General features: G+C 44.2%; 1 protein-coding gene across 1 annotated transcript in view; it reads right to left on the bottom strand.

Annotated features, from left to right (window-relative positions):
• The window catches only part of ITGA9 (integrin subunit alpha 9), a 243,351-nt gene that overhangs the window by 89,693 nt on the left and 135,044 nt on the right, over window positions 1-18,614 (bottom strand). Inside the window, exons 16-18 of the mRNA XM_028751023.2 lie at window positions 17,596-17,745; window positions 12,281-12,357; window positions 640-790 (exon numbers count right to left, since the gene is read on the bottom strand). Of these exons, the coding sequence (XP_028606856.2) occupies window positions 640-790; window positions 12,281-12,357; window positions 17,596-17,745 (378 nt within the window). The remainder of the gene's footprint in view (window positions 1-639; window positions 791-12,280; window positions 12,358-17,595; window positions 17,746-18,614) is intronic.

Raw genomic sequence — 18,614 nt, 5'->3', positions numbered from 1 at the left:
TTTAAAAGGCTTTTAATAATGCTGTGCTGTTTTTAATATCCCAATACAAGAAGAAAGCTAAAAGCATCTGGGCAATCAAGTGAGAATTCTTTTCGCTCTCGCGATCAAACCAGTGACTGCAAGAATATTAAGAAGAGAAAGAAGCTGCAGAAAGCTTCTTCTGCACAGAAGCTTTTATTTGTAAAATAGCTTAATATAGATAAATAGGAGAGCCAAGCTCCCTTGATTTTACACCCCTAGGACAAATGAAAGCAGTTAAAACTCCGCTAATCTCCATGGTCTGAAACCTAAAATAAATAAATTTATAGAAGTTAACAAAAGGAAAGTTCCTTCTCTTCCTCTCCTTGAGGAACCCTCAAAAAGCCTGAAACCCCCCCCCCAAAAAAAAAACCTCTCTGGGGGTTCAGGAGGACCCTATTGAGGAATATGGGACAGGGTGTGGGGAGCTGTTGTGAGAGGAGGGAACAGAAAACCTTCTTTCCATGAAGGTGGCGGTCAGAGGTGACTGCGGGGTGTAGGATGAGATGAGAAACTTTCCTTCCATTCACTTCCATAGTTTATCTTGAAGTCCAAGGTCATGACTTCAGAATAACAAAAATACAGCATTGCCTGTCCCCAAGGCTGACCGGTTATTCCTACTTTTTGCCACATTTTGATGAAGAAGAGCTCTCTGGAGAAGTTGAAGGCAACGTTCGTGTCATACGCATCGTCCCCAATGTTGGAGATGGTGATGTTCAGGGAAACGTTCTTCACGGCTCCCAAAGCCAGATAGGGAGCCCTATCATCCACGCTGTGAACAGAAACGACAACAGGTTAACCCTTTGCTACTCCTTCCCATCTTTTCTCAATTCACAGTAGAGAAACGTGACATCTCACTTAAAAAAAACACGCAAGCCAAAGGAGTTCTCCTGTTACAGGGAGACAAGAATGAGGTGTCTGGCTCACCTCCTAGTCAGTCACTGTGTGGCCAGGCCAAAAGCATTACTTGAGACCACAATGCAAATCAGAGATCATATTTCATCCACCATCAGTGCTTGCTGCCGTTACTGTGCACTGAAATGAATGAGAAAAATTGATTGGCCCCATGTGCACTACACTGAGCTCACTTGAGGAAGAGGGTTGGATAGTATTGCATACAAAATGAACATTAACCGAAAAACACTGTAACTGCAAGAAAGAAAGCAAAAAGAGGGAGAATAGAATACATATGTTGTCAATAAAGCAACGTAAGCCATTGTAGACATGAAATGCCATTTCACATCACTGCATCCTCTACAGCAGCAGCAGCAGCTTGCTTGACTGAGTCAATCATAAGGAGGCCAAGAATATCTGGGATTATCGTGGAGTCTGTAGGAGCAAAAAGCAGTAACTGGAAGCGCACGTTGATGCACTGCTGGACCTCTTGCAGAGAGGTCACAGTAGGCAAAAGTGAGTGCTTGCAGATGACGCCTTCTTTGCAGTCCTCTAAATCGGCATTAGAGCCAGATTTTCTCAACCTTGGATCCCCCAGATGTAGTTGGAATACAACTCCCATCCAGTGGCGTCTCAAAGGGGGGCGGGGACGGTCTGCCTGGGGTGCCATGTCTGGGGGGGACAAGGCACCCCATGGGGTGTTCACCCCACCGCCCCTGGGTGCGGCGGTGCGAGCAGCCATTGTGCCACTGCAGCCACATGTGGAGATTCCTCCGTTCGTATCTGCAGCCACAATCAGAGGATTCCGTTCGCATCTGCAGCCATGAGCAGAGGATCCTGCCACCGTCTGTATGGCACCCAAACGGCGCCGACGGCAAACTTGCTATGTACAACGCATGTGCAGTGTCACACGCATGCGCTGTATGTAGCGACGCCGCACATGCGCCCTACATAGCGATGCCACAAATGCGTCGTACGTAGCAACGCCACGCATGCCTTGTACGTAGTGGCACAATGCATGTGCAGCCAGCGGTTTGCCCCGCCCCGGGTGTCGGTTAGCCTTCGTTCGCCCCTGCTCCCATCATCCCTGCTGAGAAGGGCCAGCAATCAGCGATGATGGGAGTTGTAGTCCAAACACATCTGGGGACTCACGGTTGATAAAGGATGCATTGGACTGATCCCAGAAGAACAGAACTGACCAGACTGGGTGTGTAGGGTGGGGGTGGGGGCACCCTTTCTTGAGTGTCTTTGTCAAAGGGTGTTTATAGCTCAGATTTACATCTATTAAAAAAAATTAATTCTGACTGAAGACATGGCTACATGTCACCTGTCCAAATACATGGAACTTCATGCATGGAAGCATACGGGAGGATAATTGAAGTACAGAAGCAGCAGGCAGCAAAAGGGTTAAGCACACTCCAAATCACCCTCTCGGTGCTTTTGGTGGGTTTTAACATTTCATTCATTCATTTATAGAACAGATGTAGTCCTTCCATCAAAAATTGATTCCAAGGCTACTGATAATAACACAGCTATTAGAAATGCACCCCTTGTGTTTATATTACATGAGCATCAGTAGTGGCATATGTGGTGAGGAAGAGCCACAGAGTCATCCTTGTGACATTGGCATTGATGCTGGGCTGCAGTAGTGCACCACCACTAATCCAGTTCTCCCACCGCTGCAGCCGCACACCCCCAACCTCGCTGCCAGCCCAGCCCCATCAAAGTAAGCACCAGCCCCACTTGGCAGGCAGAGGATACAAAAGTACATAAATCAAAAAATAAAATTGGCGCCTGTTCATAAAAGGAGATACTTTAAGAGGAAACATAATCAGGTTAAAAAGTGCCTTTCAAGTCTTGCAGCGGCGTAGTTTAATGGCATCTCTCAGAAATGTTGCTACTTTCTCCGTAATGTCACACCTATGACCGTTCAGGACACAGGAAACCCTGAAGAAGTCGGGGCAATTTAACCTTTCTTTCAGCATGGCGTTTAAATATTTATCGTGGATTTTTGCATAAAATGGGCAGTAAATAGAACACGTGCAATGGTTCTGACTGGTTTTGTACTGCAAGGACAATGCCTTTCTGAGCATGGAATGCACTGCTACAGATGCATAAGAGTTTGACCCAGAAGACCCTGAGGTTGTATCCATGGTGCTCCCCAAAGATTGCAAGACGATAACTCCCATCAACCCCAACCTGCTGGCTCAGAATGATGGGATCTGCAGTTCAACAGCATCAGGGGGAGGGGCTACCCCTGACTTTAAAAAATCCTATTCCGGTTTAAAAGCATTCAAACTATATATACAATAAACTACTGATTGCCATACATACAGGGAAGCACAGAATTTTTCACCAAGGTAACAATGAATAAGGATCACGGGTCACTATCTGCAGCTGCTGGTTATCTCATAGAGTAAAATATATGAAAAATAGGGAAATGTTTTAAGTCGTCATTAAGTGCAGCATGTTTTCCACCCTTGAGGGGAGGGGGGAAGTGGGATTCTTTGGAAAGCACGAACTAAATGTCTGAACTGAAGGAACTGCCATCAGATTCATAGCTTTAGGGTACTTTATTGAAAACCTCATTGGTTTGAGTCTGACAGAGGATTTCTAATCCCCATCACAACAGCAACAGGAGACTGAGCTTAGGCCTTCCTTTCAAGACAGCAGTTTCCTGAGTCATTAAATCTCAGGACATCTGGAATGAATCAGGTACACTTTCAGTAAGAACTGGATTAAGAAAAAGAATCTCTCCATTGGCAAGGGAATTCCTGAGCCCTGTTTGCTTATCCGGGGCATGATGTCATTGGGTATGGATTGCCTGCAGTGATGTATGAACTGCACTGCCAATGTGGTGCCATCCTGCCTTAGCATCTGCAGTTCATTAAACAGCTGCCGTCATCAAAATGTGTTGGTTGAACTGCATTGTTCAAGAAACAACATGACCCATGGTTCACTGGGACACAGACAAACAGACAGGCACACACATGGTTCTTAAGGAACTGAAGATGTAAGCAAAACAGTAAATGAAAGAGGGATATCGGTTTTATTTTATTAACTGATTAGCATTTATGTGGACAGCCTAGTTTCTATCAAGGAGGGAGGCTGGTTCCCATGGCCACTGAACTCCTTAGCCAGACTTATTTTAAGTCTGGATTGCTCTGCGCACATGTGAATATTGTCTAGATTATCTCTGCTTAGAAGAGGTTTCGCTCAAGAATTTGACTGTCAAAACATTCCAGTGGGGCTTATATTCCAGTGGGCCTTAGGCTCTTCAAAACGGTGCTTTAGACCGTGATAAAATCTGTGCTTACAAAATCAAGTTATATAATAGCACAGGAAAAAGGCAAGGAAATTTGTCGTCTGCAGATTCTTTGGTTTATCCAGGGCATAACTTAAGCAGATGACTGCACAAGTACACAAAATCTCTACGTATAAATAACATGGCAAATCAACATGAATTAGCATGTACTCAAGAACACACAGTAACTGGAACACTTGAGGTAGCTGTTATTCGTGCTCCAGTATAACCAGTAAGTTAAATTGGGGCTGGGGAAACTGGTTTTGACTGGAACGCCGATCCAGAAGTGGCCAATCCTTCACAAGCAATTTTGCTTTAAAAAGCATGTAACAGGACAGAGCAACATGAATGGGGATGGAACCAACCTGTGATCAGAATGGATTATTTTCTTCCTCAGGGGCTGATCTCAATACTGACTTCTTTGTTTGGGGGCTTTCTCTCATGCTTTTTATGGGAATCAAAGTGCCTCTTCTCTTTGTTCCTTGCTTGTCCAGGTAACAAGAACCCATTCCCTCACCCCACAACATCCTTTCAACAGCCCCACAAAAATGCAGAGAGGGCAGACTTTCAAAAGGAACAATAATAATCGAGAAATTCTGTCCTCTGGTTCAGTTCAACTATAATGTGGATCTCTTTTTTCTTAAGAAACGAAACAAAATCCACTAGTCAACTGTAAGGTTAAAAACTGTAAAATCTAATATGCTACGGCAGTTTCTGCCTAGGGCTTATTCACAAGGCCACAATAATCGTTTAGGGTGTCATCTGGCTCAATTCTTGTTAATGGGCTTTTGCAGTTAACTTGAAAGAAAAACTTCCCATTAAGTCAATGGAATGTGGCCACACCCTTGATAACTAAATTGGTGGTGTGCAAGACCTATCACAGATCAGCTGTCATCAAGAGAATTGCCCTGGCAAGTGAAAAGACTAGCTGCCAATGGACACAGGATTATCCATTCCTAATAACTATCTCCTTCAGTTATGTGCATTACGCCTAGAGACACATTTTGTTACATGACTCTTTAGCTATCTCAAAACAGAATACGTTCGTTCGTACGTTCGTTCGTTCGTTCGTTCTCTCTCTCTCTCTCTCTCTCTCTCTCTCATCGGCAATTAGAAAACTAAGAAAAACCCACTCTGGTTTGTCTCCATGCTAATTAAGAGCATTTATATATAGCTGTATATTTCAAAGCGTTTTCCCTTCCACTTCTTTTTTTTGTCTGGGAGACTCATCACCCAAAGAAAAGAAACAAATAAACAAAAAAAGGCCACACCGACTCAAATCGAACTCATTTGCTTTCTGCACAGCAGGATTTCCTTGTGGGGTTTTCTGTGGCTTTGATTCATATCATTTGTAGTAATTTCTGTAGCAGTACACTGGGTGGTTCCAACTACCCTAACTGTTTATCAGGCAGATGTTCAATGGAAGATGTACTTCAAATGTGTATTAAGACAGACTAAGTAGCTAAGTTCCTCGATTTGATTTTTTGCCGCCGAAATTCACTACAGGACCTTGCTGGAGACCCATAGAGGTGAAATAGAGTGCTCACCTCCTTTTCTTCCCTTTGGCAAATGACTGTATCATTGAAATGGCGACAAGATAGCACTGGCCTATTTATTCTGAATGTTTGTAAGTGATGCCAATAAAGCTTTGATGATGATGATGAGACAGACTAATGTAATATATGTATAAGTTGTTAGTGCAAGAAAGCCTGGCAGTATTCATCCCATGAGATATATTCTAACTTTCCTTGTAACTTCCAATAACATTTCAATACCTCTACTGGCATAACAAAATGGATTAAGTGGTTTCAGATTTCTTTATTCTGCCATAGACTTTAAATAAAAATAAATCTAAGGTCGTAGAAACATATGATATCGGCATCACACAAATCTTTAGCTTCTTTTGATTCTCAGCTTTCACCTTTAAAAATGCCAGCTCCTAGGCCTCGCAGTTGCAAAGGATATGAATGACAATATGCCAACAATGTGTGATAAAATATAAGCAGCTGTAGAATCCATGGGTAAGGGAGTTAAGTGGACTAGAAGAGTTAAAAGGGAGGACCCTGAAAACTCACATGCTTAATGCTGGTGACAGAATTCAACTTTGGGGAGCAAATAAATTTGATTTTAAAACAACAACTGCAAAGCACTCAAAGCCCTAACAACAGGGGCTCAGAAGTGCCTGTTAACTGTAAAACTGTTGTCATCACATTGCTCCATCGTGTTTTCAGTCCCACATGTGGACATTCTTGATACCATATTGGCTCCTGTGCATCTTTTTGTATTATGTTTGCAAATAAATAGTGCTGCTGACCGGACTCGTAGCTGTTGCTTGCTTAAGGAGAAATTTTCAGGACAGGAGACAGTCTTAACAGCAGCCACAAGACAGTTAAGAATGGTCAAAGCGTTTCACGAACATTAGCTTTGAAAGAGTAGTGGGAAATCTCTTTGAGCACTCCCTGAGAATAAGATTTTCAGAAATATGAGTTACAGGTTTTCTCTCCCCACTCCAAAACCTCTAAGTTTCGGTAGGTTTGGAAAAGTGCAAGTAGGAGGTAAACTGGCAAAGAAGAGAGCTGTTGGTAGAGGAGTTTGGTTCATTTAAATGCTCCAGGATTTTGCTGCTATTCTAAATCTAACCTGATCCCAGGGAAAGCTTGCACAACTTATGAACCAGCAAGCCAAACATAACTGTGCTTGACCAGTACTTGGGGTTGCAAAATGCTTGATAAGCCTTCTACATTTTTGCAGTCCTGAGCGGGCTGCAAAAATGAGTTCATTAAGCGTTTTATGGCTAAAATTGTGCTTGCACACAAAAGAAATTGTAGCAAGTCTGCCACCTATTTTCTGCCTCTCGAGGAACACACTTTTTGATAGATCACATTCTGTATTGTTCATCACATATGGTAATAATTCAAACATTTGGTGGCATGGCTCAAGGCTATATAAAATGAATGGCCCCTGGGGAAGATGGTACAATTCCTAGTACATGCATAACTGCCATACTGTCCCTGCAATATAAGGTTTGCCAAAGAGAGCATTTAAACTCCAGAAACAGTAAATCCAGGCCCATTTGATATTGCACAGGCTGAAAATTTGTGATGAAAGCCAGAACACCATAAATGCACAGTTGTGTTTGGCTTTTTGTAATATAAATCTGACTCAGTAGATTTGATTTTAAGCATCTGCATAAGCTTCGTTTACTAACCTTGCATACAGTCAACTTATATGAAATTTGAAATTGGGATTCTTAAAGGTCACCTGGTGAGCTGAAATGGAAGAACTGCTGTTGGAGAATTTTTCTTTTGCGCTTATACATTTCTTGGCTAAAAATATCTGGCTTGGGTATAGTTCATTTCTTGACATAAATCACTTGCTACTGTGCAACAAATTCTTTATTGCAACCAACAGTAAAGTTTATGAGCTTGTATTCCAAGATTGCCATCTTTGCTGGAGTGGTGAACAGCTTTAACTTTTTTTATCATTTCCTTTTCCTCATATGGGCATCTGAATGGGTTGTGAGTTTTGTTTCTGGGTGGAGATGGGCAAAACCTACCCATCTCAATTCAGAAATGGTCTCTCCACACACACCCATACCTGAAAAAAATGGTTTAGAGGCACAGATTATAATTTCCTGCATACTTTACTTAGAAAACTAAAAAGCCCCAGGCACACACCTCAGGCAAAACCAATACTCCATTAATGAAAAGCAGGGCCTTTCTTATATGAAAATCAAGAGGTCTCTCCCACCTGTTTCTCCCTCCCCAGGGTAAGGATTTCCACCCCTCAAGGAAGGAATCAGGCTGGTGGAAAACGAAACCCATTTAAAAATCCGACACAACTTAAGGGGGTTGGACCCAGTTCAAAAATGGACCATGCTTTTTGAGCAAAGTCCCACACTATCCCGTCTACCAGGTCCAGAGTCAGCTCCTGGCATCTTGCAGCAGCTGCCAGAGCACCTAGTAGCTCAGGATCAGGAGAGATACTTGACCCAGATCCCCAACAGCAGGAACTAATGGACATCATTTTAATTTCCTTCAGTGCCCTGGAGTGAAACTAGCTCAAGTACACTGGGGCACTGTGGGAAAGAAAATGGCTACACCCAGCCATCCTTGGAGACCAGGGCCGGATTTACGTATAAGCTAAACAAGCTATAGCTTAGGGCCCCACTCTCTTGAGGGCCCCCCAAAAAATTAAAGGGGAAAAATGGATGTACAGTCATACCTCGGGATAAATATGCTTCGGGATAAGTATTTTCAGGTTGCGCTCCGCGGCAACCCAGAAGTAACAGAGTGCGTTACTTCCGTGTTTTGCCGCTCACGCATGCGCAGCCAAAATGATGTCACGCACATGTGCGGAAGCAGCGAAATGTGACCCACGCATGCGCAGACTCGCTGTCGCGGCTTACGTTCTATTCAGGATGTGAACGGGGCTCCAGAACGGATCCCGTTCGCATCCCGAGGTACCACTGTACATTTCCAAAATATAAGATAAAAAACAAATAAAATAAAACCTACATACAGCAACAGTGTTTTGTCTTGTGTAGGCTCCTATGATGTAAGTAATGGGCCCCGCCTGCTAGCCTGCTCCCTAAAATATCACTGGTTTGCTCATTTCTATATATAGGGTGCCGACATTCTGCATGTGCAAATGGCTCTAGATACCTATTAGGTCCATAAATTACCACATAGCATATATTCAACACAAAAAACCAGTGACAATGTGTTGTTGACGAAGGACAGCTGGACGTTTAAAGGGCCCCAGTACCTTCAGTAGCCTAGGGCCTCATCAAACCTAAATCTGGCCCTGTTGGAGACATAGGAGTCAACTCCTAAGGACCAAGGTTCCTTCACCATCAGGAGCACCCATAAAATATTTGAGAGTGCCACCCCACCCCCAGTTGATAGGCATTGCCATTCAAATGGTGTGTGTGTGCTGCATCTTGGGATCAATTATGCAGCGTGGGACTCCCCATCCCCCAATATTTTATTCAAGTTGGCATCTCTGCTTGGCGAGTTTCTGTAGCTACTACCTGGTGGGACCTATCAGTGAAAGAGGGATCCCACCAGAAGGCACTATGCCCAATACCCCATCAAACCTGGAGCCAGTTTTGCACCAATCAAACAACATCAAGAATGGATTTTCCACCTTAGCATTATTAATAATGGTACAAGTTTTTAACAGGTGGGTGGATTTTTTTACACAGTAAAAATGGACATTGGGGTGGGTCTCAGTTCTACAGAAAGGCAAATGAGTGGCACACATTGGCATGGCAATAGACTGCAACTCCTCCACAACTGTTAAGGCAATCCCAAATATATATTTTTTAAAAATGAGTCTATTGGAGTCAGCTGGCATTTTCTCCACAAGAGGGAAATAATGTGCAAATTCATCTGCCAAATAACACTCAATATTTTAATTTTTTAGAGAGAGAAAGATTGCATTTTTATGAATTGTAAATTTGTGCAAATTTAATCAATAGATTAATCAGCTAAAATTCTGATGATTAATCAATTACAATTCCTTTAACTAGGCTGCAGCTCTAATCTTAACACAAATTAATCAATAAATTAATTAACTAAAAATCTGATGATGATCAATTACAATTTCTCTCACTTGCTTGCAGCACTAATCCTAATGAACTAGCTTACTAATACGATTGTTTCTAGGATATTCATTTTATATTTCTCAGCTACCTTTTAAGTTTTCGTTGTTCTGCTGAAAGGTAGGGTATAAATGTTTTTAACGTTTATTTAGAAAAAAATTGAATTTACCATGCATTGATTTTCTTTTGTTGTGTCAGGCATGAAGGCAAAATATACATATTTAAAATGTAAAGATACCCTCACCTTCCCCCAAAACAGACTGTGACAAAAAAAATTAAAATATTAAGATTTGCCCATTTATCTTCTGCAGATACGGGTAGTTGGATGAGTCTGGTTGTAGGATGGGAATATGTAATCAATTACACTCAGGAATTCTTTGAAATAATGCAGCGCTGACAGAGATACACAGTTGGATGGGCATCTTCATCTGCAATCCACTCCTGTCCACTGTCAAGTCCATGCATCTCACTATCAAACACAATTCACTGGCCAGAATTGGCAGAAGTAACCAAAGTCCAGACTAATTGGCTCCATCCTTGAGACACCAATTATCTGCATTAGAAACAGGAGCTGGTGGATTAACACAGCGCCCCTAATTTAACAGTGGAATCCTATGCATCCTTACTCAGAAGAAAGCAGCACTGAGTTTATGGCTGTTTACCCCGAGTTAAGTGGTTATAGCAAATTAACCTCTCTTGCCCAGATCCATCCAAAGACATTGGATTGGGCTCAACCCATATTTATAGATATCCACACACTTTATATACTTGGACTCCAGAAACGCTAGCACTATAATTATTACGAGAAACAACAAAGGAATGGCATCTTGTGAATCTGACACTAACTGGGAAGGAATTCCTGCACCGCAATTAAGTCCTCCAATTTCCATTTCGGGATTCGGCGTTCCGCTCCACCCTTCACCCCCAATGCACATTATTTGCAGCGATGAAAAATGAGAAAAGCTTGGCATGGTACGGAGGGATTGCAAATGAATGACAGCTGGAAGATAGATTCTGAAAGGGTCTCTGAATTCTTGGTGCCAATTGGCCTTAAAGGCAAATGTCGGCATTTGCGGGGGGTGGGGCAGAGGAATATGCTGGGAAATAAAACTCACTCTGGCTTTAATGACAAGAGCAGGGAAAGTTTAGGTAGCTAAAGAGGAAGAAAAACTGCTTTTGAAGTTCTCCCATCAATAACCGTCATTTATAACAAGTTCGTCTCCCATCCCAAGATCAATTGCACTCCCCCTGTCTTCATAAACCAACACACAGTCCATGCGCAAGTCTTGTTCCGGCCTCTCCCCCACAGGGAATGCAGAAGCCATGCGAGGAGCCCAGCCGCTCTGCTATTTCTATTAACACTCCCGGTCAAGCTGCACTCCTTCTCATGGCACCGCATGGAGTGCTATTCCATTTATATAGTCCTTCAGGGAGGATTTACTCTCCAGCTGCACTGCTAGAAGCTGCCTGCCCATTCTGCTCCAGGGGTGGCACCTGTCCATTTTCCTCTGCTGCCTGCTTTATCTTTTAATAACCAAGAGGGGCTCTTTCCGCCTGCTGCCCATATCCCTTTTCACGTATGCAGTGCCACGCAGGCAAACCCATCTTGTGCCTCTGCCTTTTTGCTATTCTTATATTCTGAACATGGCCCCAGACACCACTCCTCTCTTCCCTGACAGCTGCTGACAGACCTGTGATCAAATGCACACAGGTTTGGGCAACGTGGCTGGCACAGTTGCAGAAATGTATCAGTAACTACATTCAACTAAGAGGAGGGGAGACAAATGGAGAAATCATACCCAATCATACCCAGAAATCATACGCAAGCACGTGGAATGTCTGAGAAGCATCAATAAAGCAACATAAAGTGCCTTGGCATTTCTTTGAAATTAAAGGCTGCACACAAATAATTCATATACAGTGGTACCTCGCAAGACGAATGCCTCGCAAGACGAAAAACGTGCAAGACGAAAGAGTTTTCCATTTTTTGAGTCGTTCCGCAAGACGAATTTCCCTATGGGCTTGCTTCGCAGACAAAACGTCTTGCGAGTTCTTGCGAGTTTGTTTCCTTTTTCTTAAAGCCGCAAAGCCGTTAATAGCCGCTAAGCCGTTAATAGCCGCTAATAGCCGTGCTTCGCAAGACGAAAAAACCGCAAGACGAAGAGACTCGCGGAACGGATTAATTTCGTCTTGCGAGGCACCACTGTATATATTTATATATACAGTGCATGGGGTGGGGTTATATATATATATAATAAGCATGGGGTGGGGTTGAACCAACAGTATGAAATATCCTGCAAACAAAAAGTTGGGGAAAGGAGGAATTAAAAAGTTTAGCTCTAGAGTTTTCTGAATATAGAGTGTCCTCTATGCAGGTAAACATAATTATATAGGTCCTGACAGTTTAAACCAGTATTTCCCCCCCAAAAATGAATCAAGCATTTAAAAGTGGCACTCACCTGGATAGGAATAGTTTCCCCTGAAGGTTAAGATCAGCGGCACAGTCATCTGACTGACAATTCCTCTCAAAAACAGTCTATGAGAATTAAGAAAACAACGTTACTGGGAAGGGGGAAACAAGAAGACCAAATAATCTCTGTTTGATACGCTGTGGGATCTACTTTTAAAAAATTAGATATTGCTATGGTAGATTTTGTTGTGTGAATGGTGCCAGGGACCCTCTGCGAGGGTTACATGGGCTCTCTGGGGTCCACAGAACACCACTTATGAGCCATTGTCAAGTTGTGCTGACATAACCAAGTTAAAAAGCAAATGATAGTTTGAATCAGTCTTAACACATGGTCTGGAAGAGAGTTTGGAGATTTGAAACCTTAAAAATTAAGGCTAATAAAGGAAGTTATAAATAAAAAGCATCTCTTTGGAACTTATCAAATCGCATGACACTCTTCACCTTTCCTTGATAAGGAAGTTTTCCTTGCATCTAGTGATGGCAAAGAACCAATTGATTTTTACTGCACATGCTCAGACTCTTGGCTGTTTGTAAAGCACGTCTAATAGAACACATCCCATGAATCCCAATGCAAGCACCTGATTTCATCTCACTGACAACAAGTAATTAACATTCCTGAACACTTTCCGGGATTTAACTACAGACACGGGTTACAAGAAGACAAAGTAACTGGCAGAGTACTTCCATCGAGAGTCATAGCAGGTGAAGTAAATGGGGGCAAATTCCTCAGGAGCTATAAATGTAGAAGAAGGAATCTTTCTATTAAACAAAGCAGGTGTGCTCTTGCAAGAGGTGAACAGGAACAGCTGTAAAATTCCTTGACCTGCCAGGAAAATGTTCCATTTCATGGGGCGAAGGTCAGTATTGGGTAGCAGAAAAGGGGCAACCCAGGCACAAAGCCCTGCGCTGCCAAACCAGGCTGCCACGAGAAAAATGATAAATCAGAAAAGGAGCAGTGCTTTTCTACCCTGTAAAAAAGTTGCCTGTGTTCACCAGGTTCATGGCCTTCTGAATCCACCACCCTTTTCACAGGGGGCGACACCCCCCAAAATGTCTGCCACTTGACCAGACACAGCCACCTGCCCTGTCGCATACACACGGGCTCACAGAGGCCCCTTCTGCCCCACATTTTCCCCTTTTCCCTTCTTCCACACCCACCGAAAGCTCCAGGAAGCAGTAGAACCATAGAGTTGGAAGTGACCGTGAGGGTCACCACAATATTTGAAGGGGGGGGGGGAGGTGCTGGTATTGTGTACCGTTGAGTAATGCCAGAAAAAAAGCACTGAAAAGGAGCATAAGTACTTCATACATCTCATTTATAAACACTTGACTTGGCCATACAATTGAACCTGCAGAAAGCAGTTGATGGGCACTGAGTTTGACTGTATTGGCTTGCCATGCTGCTGAGTTCCCACAGGGAACTAAATTGCACAGCTGATCCCTGCAGAAAGCAACTTTGCCAGTTCTGTGCTCTGCATTTTGCCTAGATTTTCAGCTTGTTGGACCCTTGGGCAGTGCTGTGCAAGGGACTTGTTTGATAGGTGGGTGGAGCAACCCACCTGCCAATCACATGACCTCTGTTACAAAGGAGGAACCAAAAGCCGCTGCCCCAGTCGGCATAAGTGAATGGTTTTGCAAATACACAAGTCACATTTAGCATAAAGGCAATGGCCGTTCTGTACGGCTTTGTTGCTCAAGTTAATTAACTGCAGACCTTTCAAAGTCAGAAACGCTTCTAGACACTTTCTTGTTCAAGTCATGACTAAATTACTTCCAAGCCTATCAGTCTGGCTTTCCCTCCCGCATGCAGGCCTGATTCATTAAAGGACAGACCATTTGAAAGCCCAGTTCAAGCCAATTGTATTCGAAAGCTGGGTGGGATCATGTTTAGATTTCCTGGCATGGGAAAGGTCCATTCACTGCCAACTTTGGGTTCACTCTGACCACTGAATTCCAACATGAGAAGCCAGGCAAGTATATGTGGGTGGGTCTGGATGCATTAGGGATTCCACTCAACCAAAATATGGGGGGGGGGGGTGACCATTATATTCAATTAGACCAAAAGGGAGGGGTAGGAGAGAGCAGTTTCCTGTAATAAAGGCAAGATCTGTATCTTGGACATATTGGGAGTAACACTGACAACTTCTCCTCTGCTCTACCCAATATCAGAGTACATTCTCAGCATCAAATAATTTTACTCCTACATGTCGCAGATGTTCGGAAGGATAATGAACAATGCTGTGCCTGTGAAACTGGTCACTGCCTTCCCTACCCCTCGTGAAATTCCTCTGTTGCCATCCTGGATGATATCAGGGCTGGTCTACAAAGCGTCCTATCTGCTCCCCAGCCACTTCCTCACAGAGAGTTTCCACAGTGTGCTGTAACCTTTGGTTGCTGTGGGACTTCTCCCTATTGTGTGGAGAGTTTTCTCACCATCCTCAGACCTGACGCGGTGCAGGCTTAGGAAGCTCTCTAGATGATAAGGAGCAGCCGAGTCGTAACCAGGGTCTGGCCTGGAAGACGCATCCCACAAGTTCACCTCCCTGACAGTAAAACTACAGCAATAATAAAACAAATAACCATGTGGCGCTCTTTCATGACACTCAAAACCATCAGACTGAGGCTTCCACCTCCATCTGCCTAATGGTAGTAAAAGGTAAAAGTAAAGGGACCCCTGACCATTAGGTCCAGTCGTAAACGACTCTGGGGTTGCGGTTCTCATCTCACTTTATTGGCTGAGGGAGCCGGCCTACAGCTTCCGGGTCATGTGGCCAGCATGACTAAGCCGCTTCTGGCGAACCAGAGCAGCGCACAAAAACACCGTTTACCTTCCCGCCGGAGCGGTACCTATTTATCTACTTGCACTTTGACATGCTTTCAAACTGCTAGGTTGGCAGGAGCAGGGACCGAGCAATGGGAGCTCACCCCGTCATGGGGATTCGAACCGCCGACCTTCTGATCAGAAAGCCCTAGGCTCTGTGGTTTAACCCACAGTGCCACCCACGTCCCTTGCCTAATAGTAGGCACAACCCTAAATTGATTCCACACTAGAATAGCCTTTCAACCAGCCTACTTTGACCTTAAGGGCATCTGTGGAGGCCCCTCTTGCTCAAATTCAAGTGGTGGAAAGAAAAGAGCAGGCCTTCTCAGTGTTGGCCCCCTCCCTTTGGAATGCTCTCCTCAGGGACGCTTGCATGGTGCTCGCTTTACAACCCTTTGGATGCCGGATGAAGATTTGCCTTCTCCTCATACTTTTTAGTATCTTAATAGATTTAGTTGCAGCAGTAGCAGTTTTTTTTGTGTGTGCTTTAGAGCAGTGTTTCCCAAACTTTTTTGGGCAACGGCACACCTGTTTACTGAAAAAAAATCTCACGGCACACCACCATTAAAGCCCCGCCCCGTGACGTCAGCGCGCAGCGTCACGCCGGGAGGGACGCACGAAAGTGAAAGTTTTTTCCCTCCCCCTTGCCGGGGAACCTCCAAGCTTTGGGGGTGGGAGGAGGCAGCAGAGCGAGGGACTGAGGGACGGCGGCAACTGAGGCGGCGGCGGCTGTTGTGGTGGTGGCGGCGATAGCGGGCGGAGGAGGGGGCGGCGGCGGGGCTTGAGGAGCCGTCGCCGGGAGTTGCTGCTGCTGTTGTTGCTGCTGCTGCCCGGACATGCCGGCCTCCTCCTCCTCCGCTGTCTCGCGCTCCTCCCTTTTGCACGCGCTGCCCCGCCGCTCGGCACCACCACCGCGGAGCCGCCCCCGGCTCGACGCGGATCCTCGCCGCCGCCGCCTCTCACCGCCCGACTCGCCCGCCTCCCTCCCACGGCACACCAGCCAATGTCTGACGGCACAGTAGTGTGCCGCGGAACACCGGTTGGGAAACACTGCTTTAGAGTGCCATCTTTCTCAGCCAGTAATGTTAATATTCTGAATGGGGATTTTGTGTTTAGTCCTCTGTTTAAGTGGGAATGTTGTCATTGATGTTGATTAATGTGTTTCAGGAAATTGTTCCTTGCAGTGTTGTGTGCAGTTTTGCCTAGAGGCATCTTGCATTAGGTAATACCTAAATGCAAATAATAATAATAATAATAATAATAACAACATCCCCAATCCATAGTTTTTGTGGAGCAAAACAACAAACACCATGCCAAGTCTAAAACCTTACAATTTTCCCCAAAAAAACATGTTTAATGTTATTTCATTTGACTTTGGTTTACAAAATTACAGGCTATAAGAAAAACTGCCCAGTGACAGCAGCCACATTCCTCAGGAAACGCTCACACACTTCTGCCCTCTGGCAAAAGCAGTATTCAGTTAAGATTCATTTACTTGTACCAGTTGGAAGCCGCTATTTTTAACAATATGAAATTTGGAATACAGATGGGACACCACTCTTCTGAATAGGCAGCAAGTGAATACCCAGCGTCTTATTCATCATAGTTCATTCTGATCATCTGCTTGAAGGTTTCTTTTAAAAAAAATAAAAATAGTGTGTAATATGTGGTGGTGAATAAAAACAAATACAAGTTATGGGGCAGGGGGAGGTATTTGTGCAACCACACCTATGCAGCAGTAAAGACTAGAAAGATTGTATAGTGCTCAGAAAGACTGAATGCAAGCTCTCAGACTGCCTGTCCCTCAATAAATCCATGATTGCAACAATCTCCTTTCTAAATCTGGTGTTACTTGGCATGGTAAATGTTATGTATTGCAAGTTCTCACCCTGGCCACCAGGAGTATCGTGTATATAGTTTTCACTCAGGTCCACGTCAGTTACCGTATTTTTTTGCTCTATAAGACTCACTTTTTCCCTCCTAAAAAGCAAGGAGAAATGTGTGTGCGTCTTATGGAGCGAATGCAGGCTGCGCAGCTATCCCAGAAGCCAGAACAGAAAGAGGGATTGCTGCTTTCACTGCGCAGCGATCCCTCTTGCTGTTCTGGCTTCTGAAATTCAGAATTTATTTTTTTTCTTGTTTTCCTCCTCCAAAAACTAGGTGCGTCTTGTGGTCTGGTGTGTCTTATAAAGTGAAAAATATGGTACTTTAGGCAGGAAACCCTGGGTTGTTGTTGCTACAATGTTGACAGCTGGCTGCCTATAAAAGCTGGCTGGCTGAGCTGTTTGCTGTTCAGTTCTGTTCCAGCTTACAAATACAGAGCTGCTTTGGAGAAATCGCTGCGTCGTCTGCTATGCCTACCCACTATTTAACAGTAAACATGAGCTTGAGTGCAAAGAAGGGAACAGCAGTTCTTTCCGTCCTAGATTCCCATGGTGTTGTTATTCATCCATTTTTAACAGGAAGATCATCTGGTACCTCACCTGGTTTCTCTGAGCCATCTTCTGCCCTCTCTTCCATCGAAGAACAGGCTTGAGTGAAGGCAATTCCTTTTCCTCCTTTGCCGTGATATGGTCTCCAAGATCATACGCAGCTTCAAATACAATTGGTGATATCACATCTTTGACCCTTCTCTGTAAGATTAAATTATACAAAGAGAGTGTTGTATAAATCAAAGCATAGACTGGGATGCCACTGCAAGCTCAGTGAATACCAGAAGCAACGTAGCTTCACCTTCTTCTTCCTTTCCTTCTCATCCACTCATCCACTTCCTTCCCCAGTCCACCTGCTCCACCCAACAACGAAAAGATGGTATCTTCAAATTTCAGTCAGAAATATGGGGTTGCAGAACTATGGTTAAGCAACCCAGCATCTCTACTCATAATTACGCTTCGGAAGGATTTGTTCTTTCAAACATAAACGCACATTCATACACAAATGTGTGAGGCATTGAGGTAGGCATTTTAGCAGAATAATGTATTGCATTGTAATCTGCCAGTCAAATGACAGATTCAGACATGGAGCTGAGAAGAATAAACTGATTATTCTCCTATGATAATGCAAGGGAATTTGGGTGGTGCCGCAATGGAAACCCTCCAGCTATTTCTTCTCAGACCTCCTGGTCATTTGGCCTCTGTTGGAACACAGGTGAGATGAAGGATCGTGTTCTGTCACCATTCCAGTGGAACTGTCACCAGTCCAGTGGAATTGTCACCAGACTATCACCAGTCAAGGGAATTGTGGGGCGGCTGGGGCAAATCCATAGCTGTCAATTTTCAGATTTGAAAATAAGGGATCAGCAGCCTCAAAAATAAGGGATCGGCAGCCTCACCTGTCCCGGGGACAGTCTACGGGATATCTAACAATCTGGGATAGCAGCGGGAAATGGTGCTGGAATAAGGGAATTTCCCACAAAAAAAGGGAAGGTTGACAGCTATGGGCAGATCCTGCCCTTCACTTCAGACTGCAAATTGTCTGGGTTGGCCTGGGATCAGTAAAACAT

Source organism: Podarcis muralis, chromosome 12, assembly GCF_964188315.1.
Source record: "Podarcis muralis chromosome 12, rPodMur119.hap1.1, whole genome shotgun sequence".
NCBI classification, from domain to species: domain Eukaryota; kingdom Metazoa; phylum Chordata; class Lepidosauria; order Squamata; family Lacertidae; genus Podarcis; species Podarcis muralis.
Note: the sequence above shows the minus strand (reverse complement) of the source record. Positions and strands in the feature narration are given on the sequence as shown.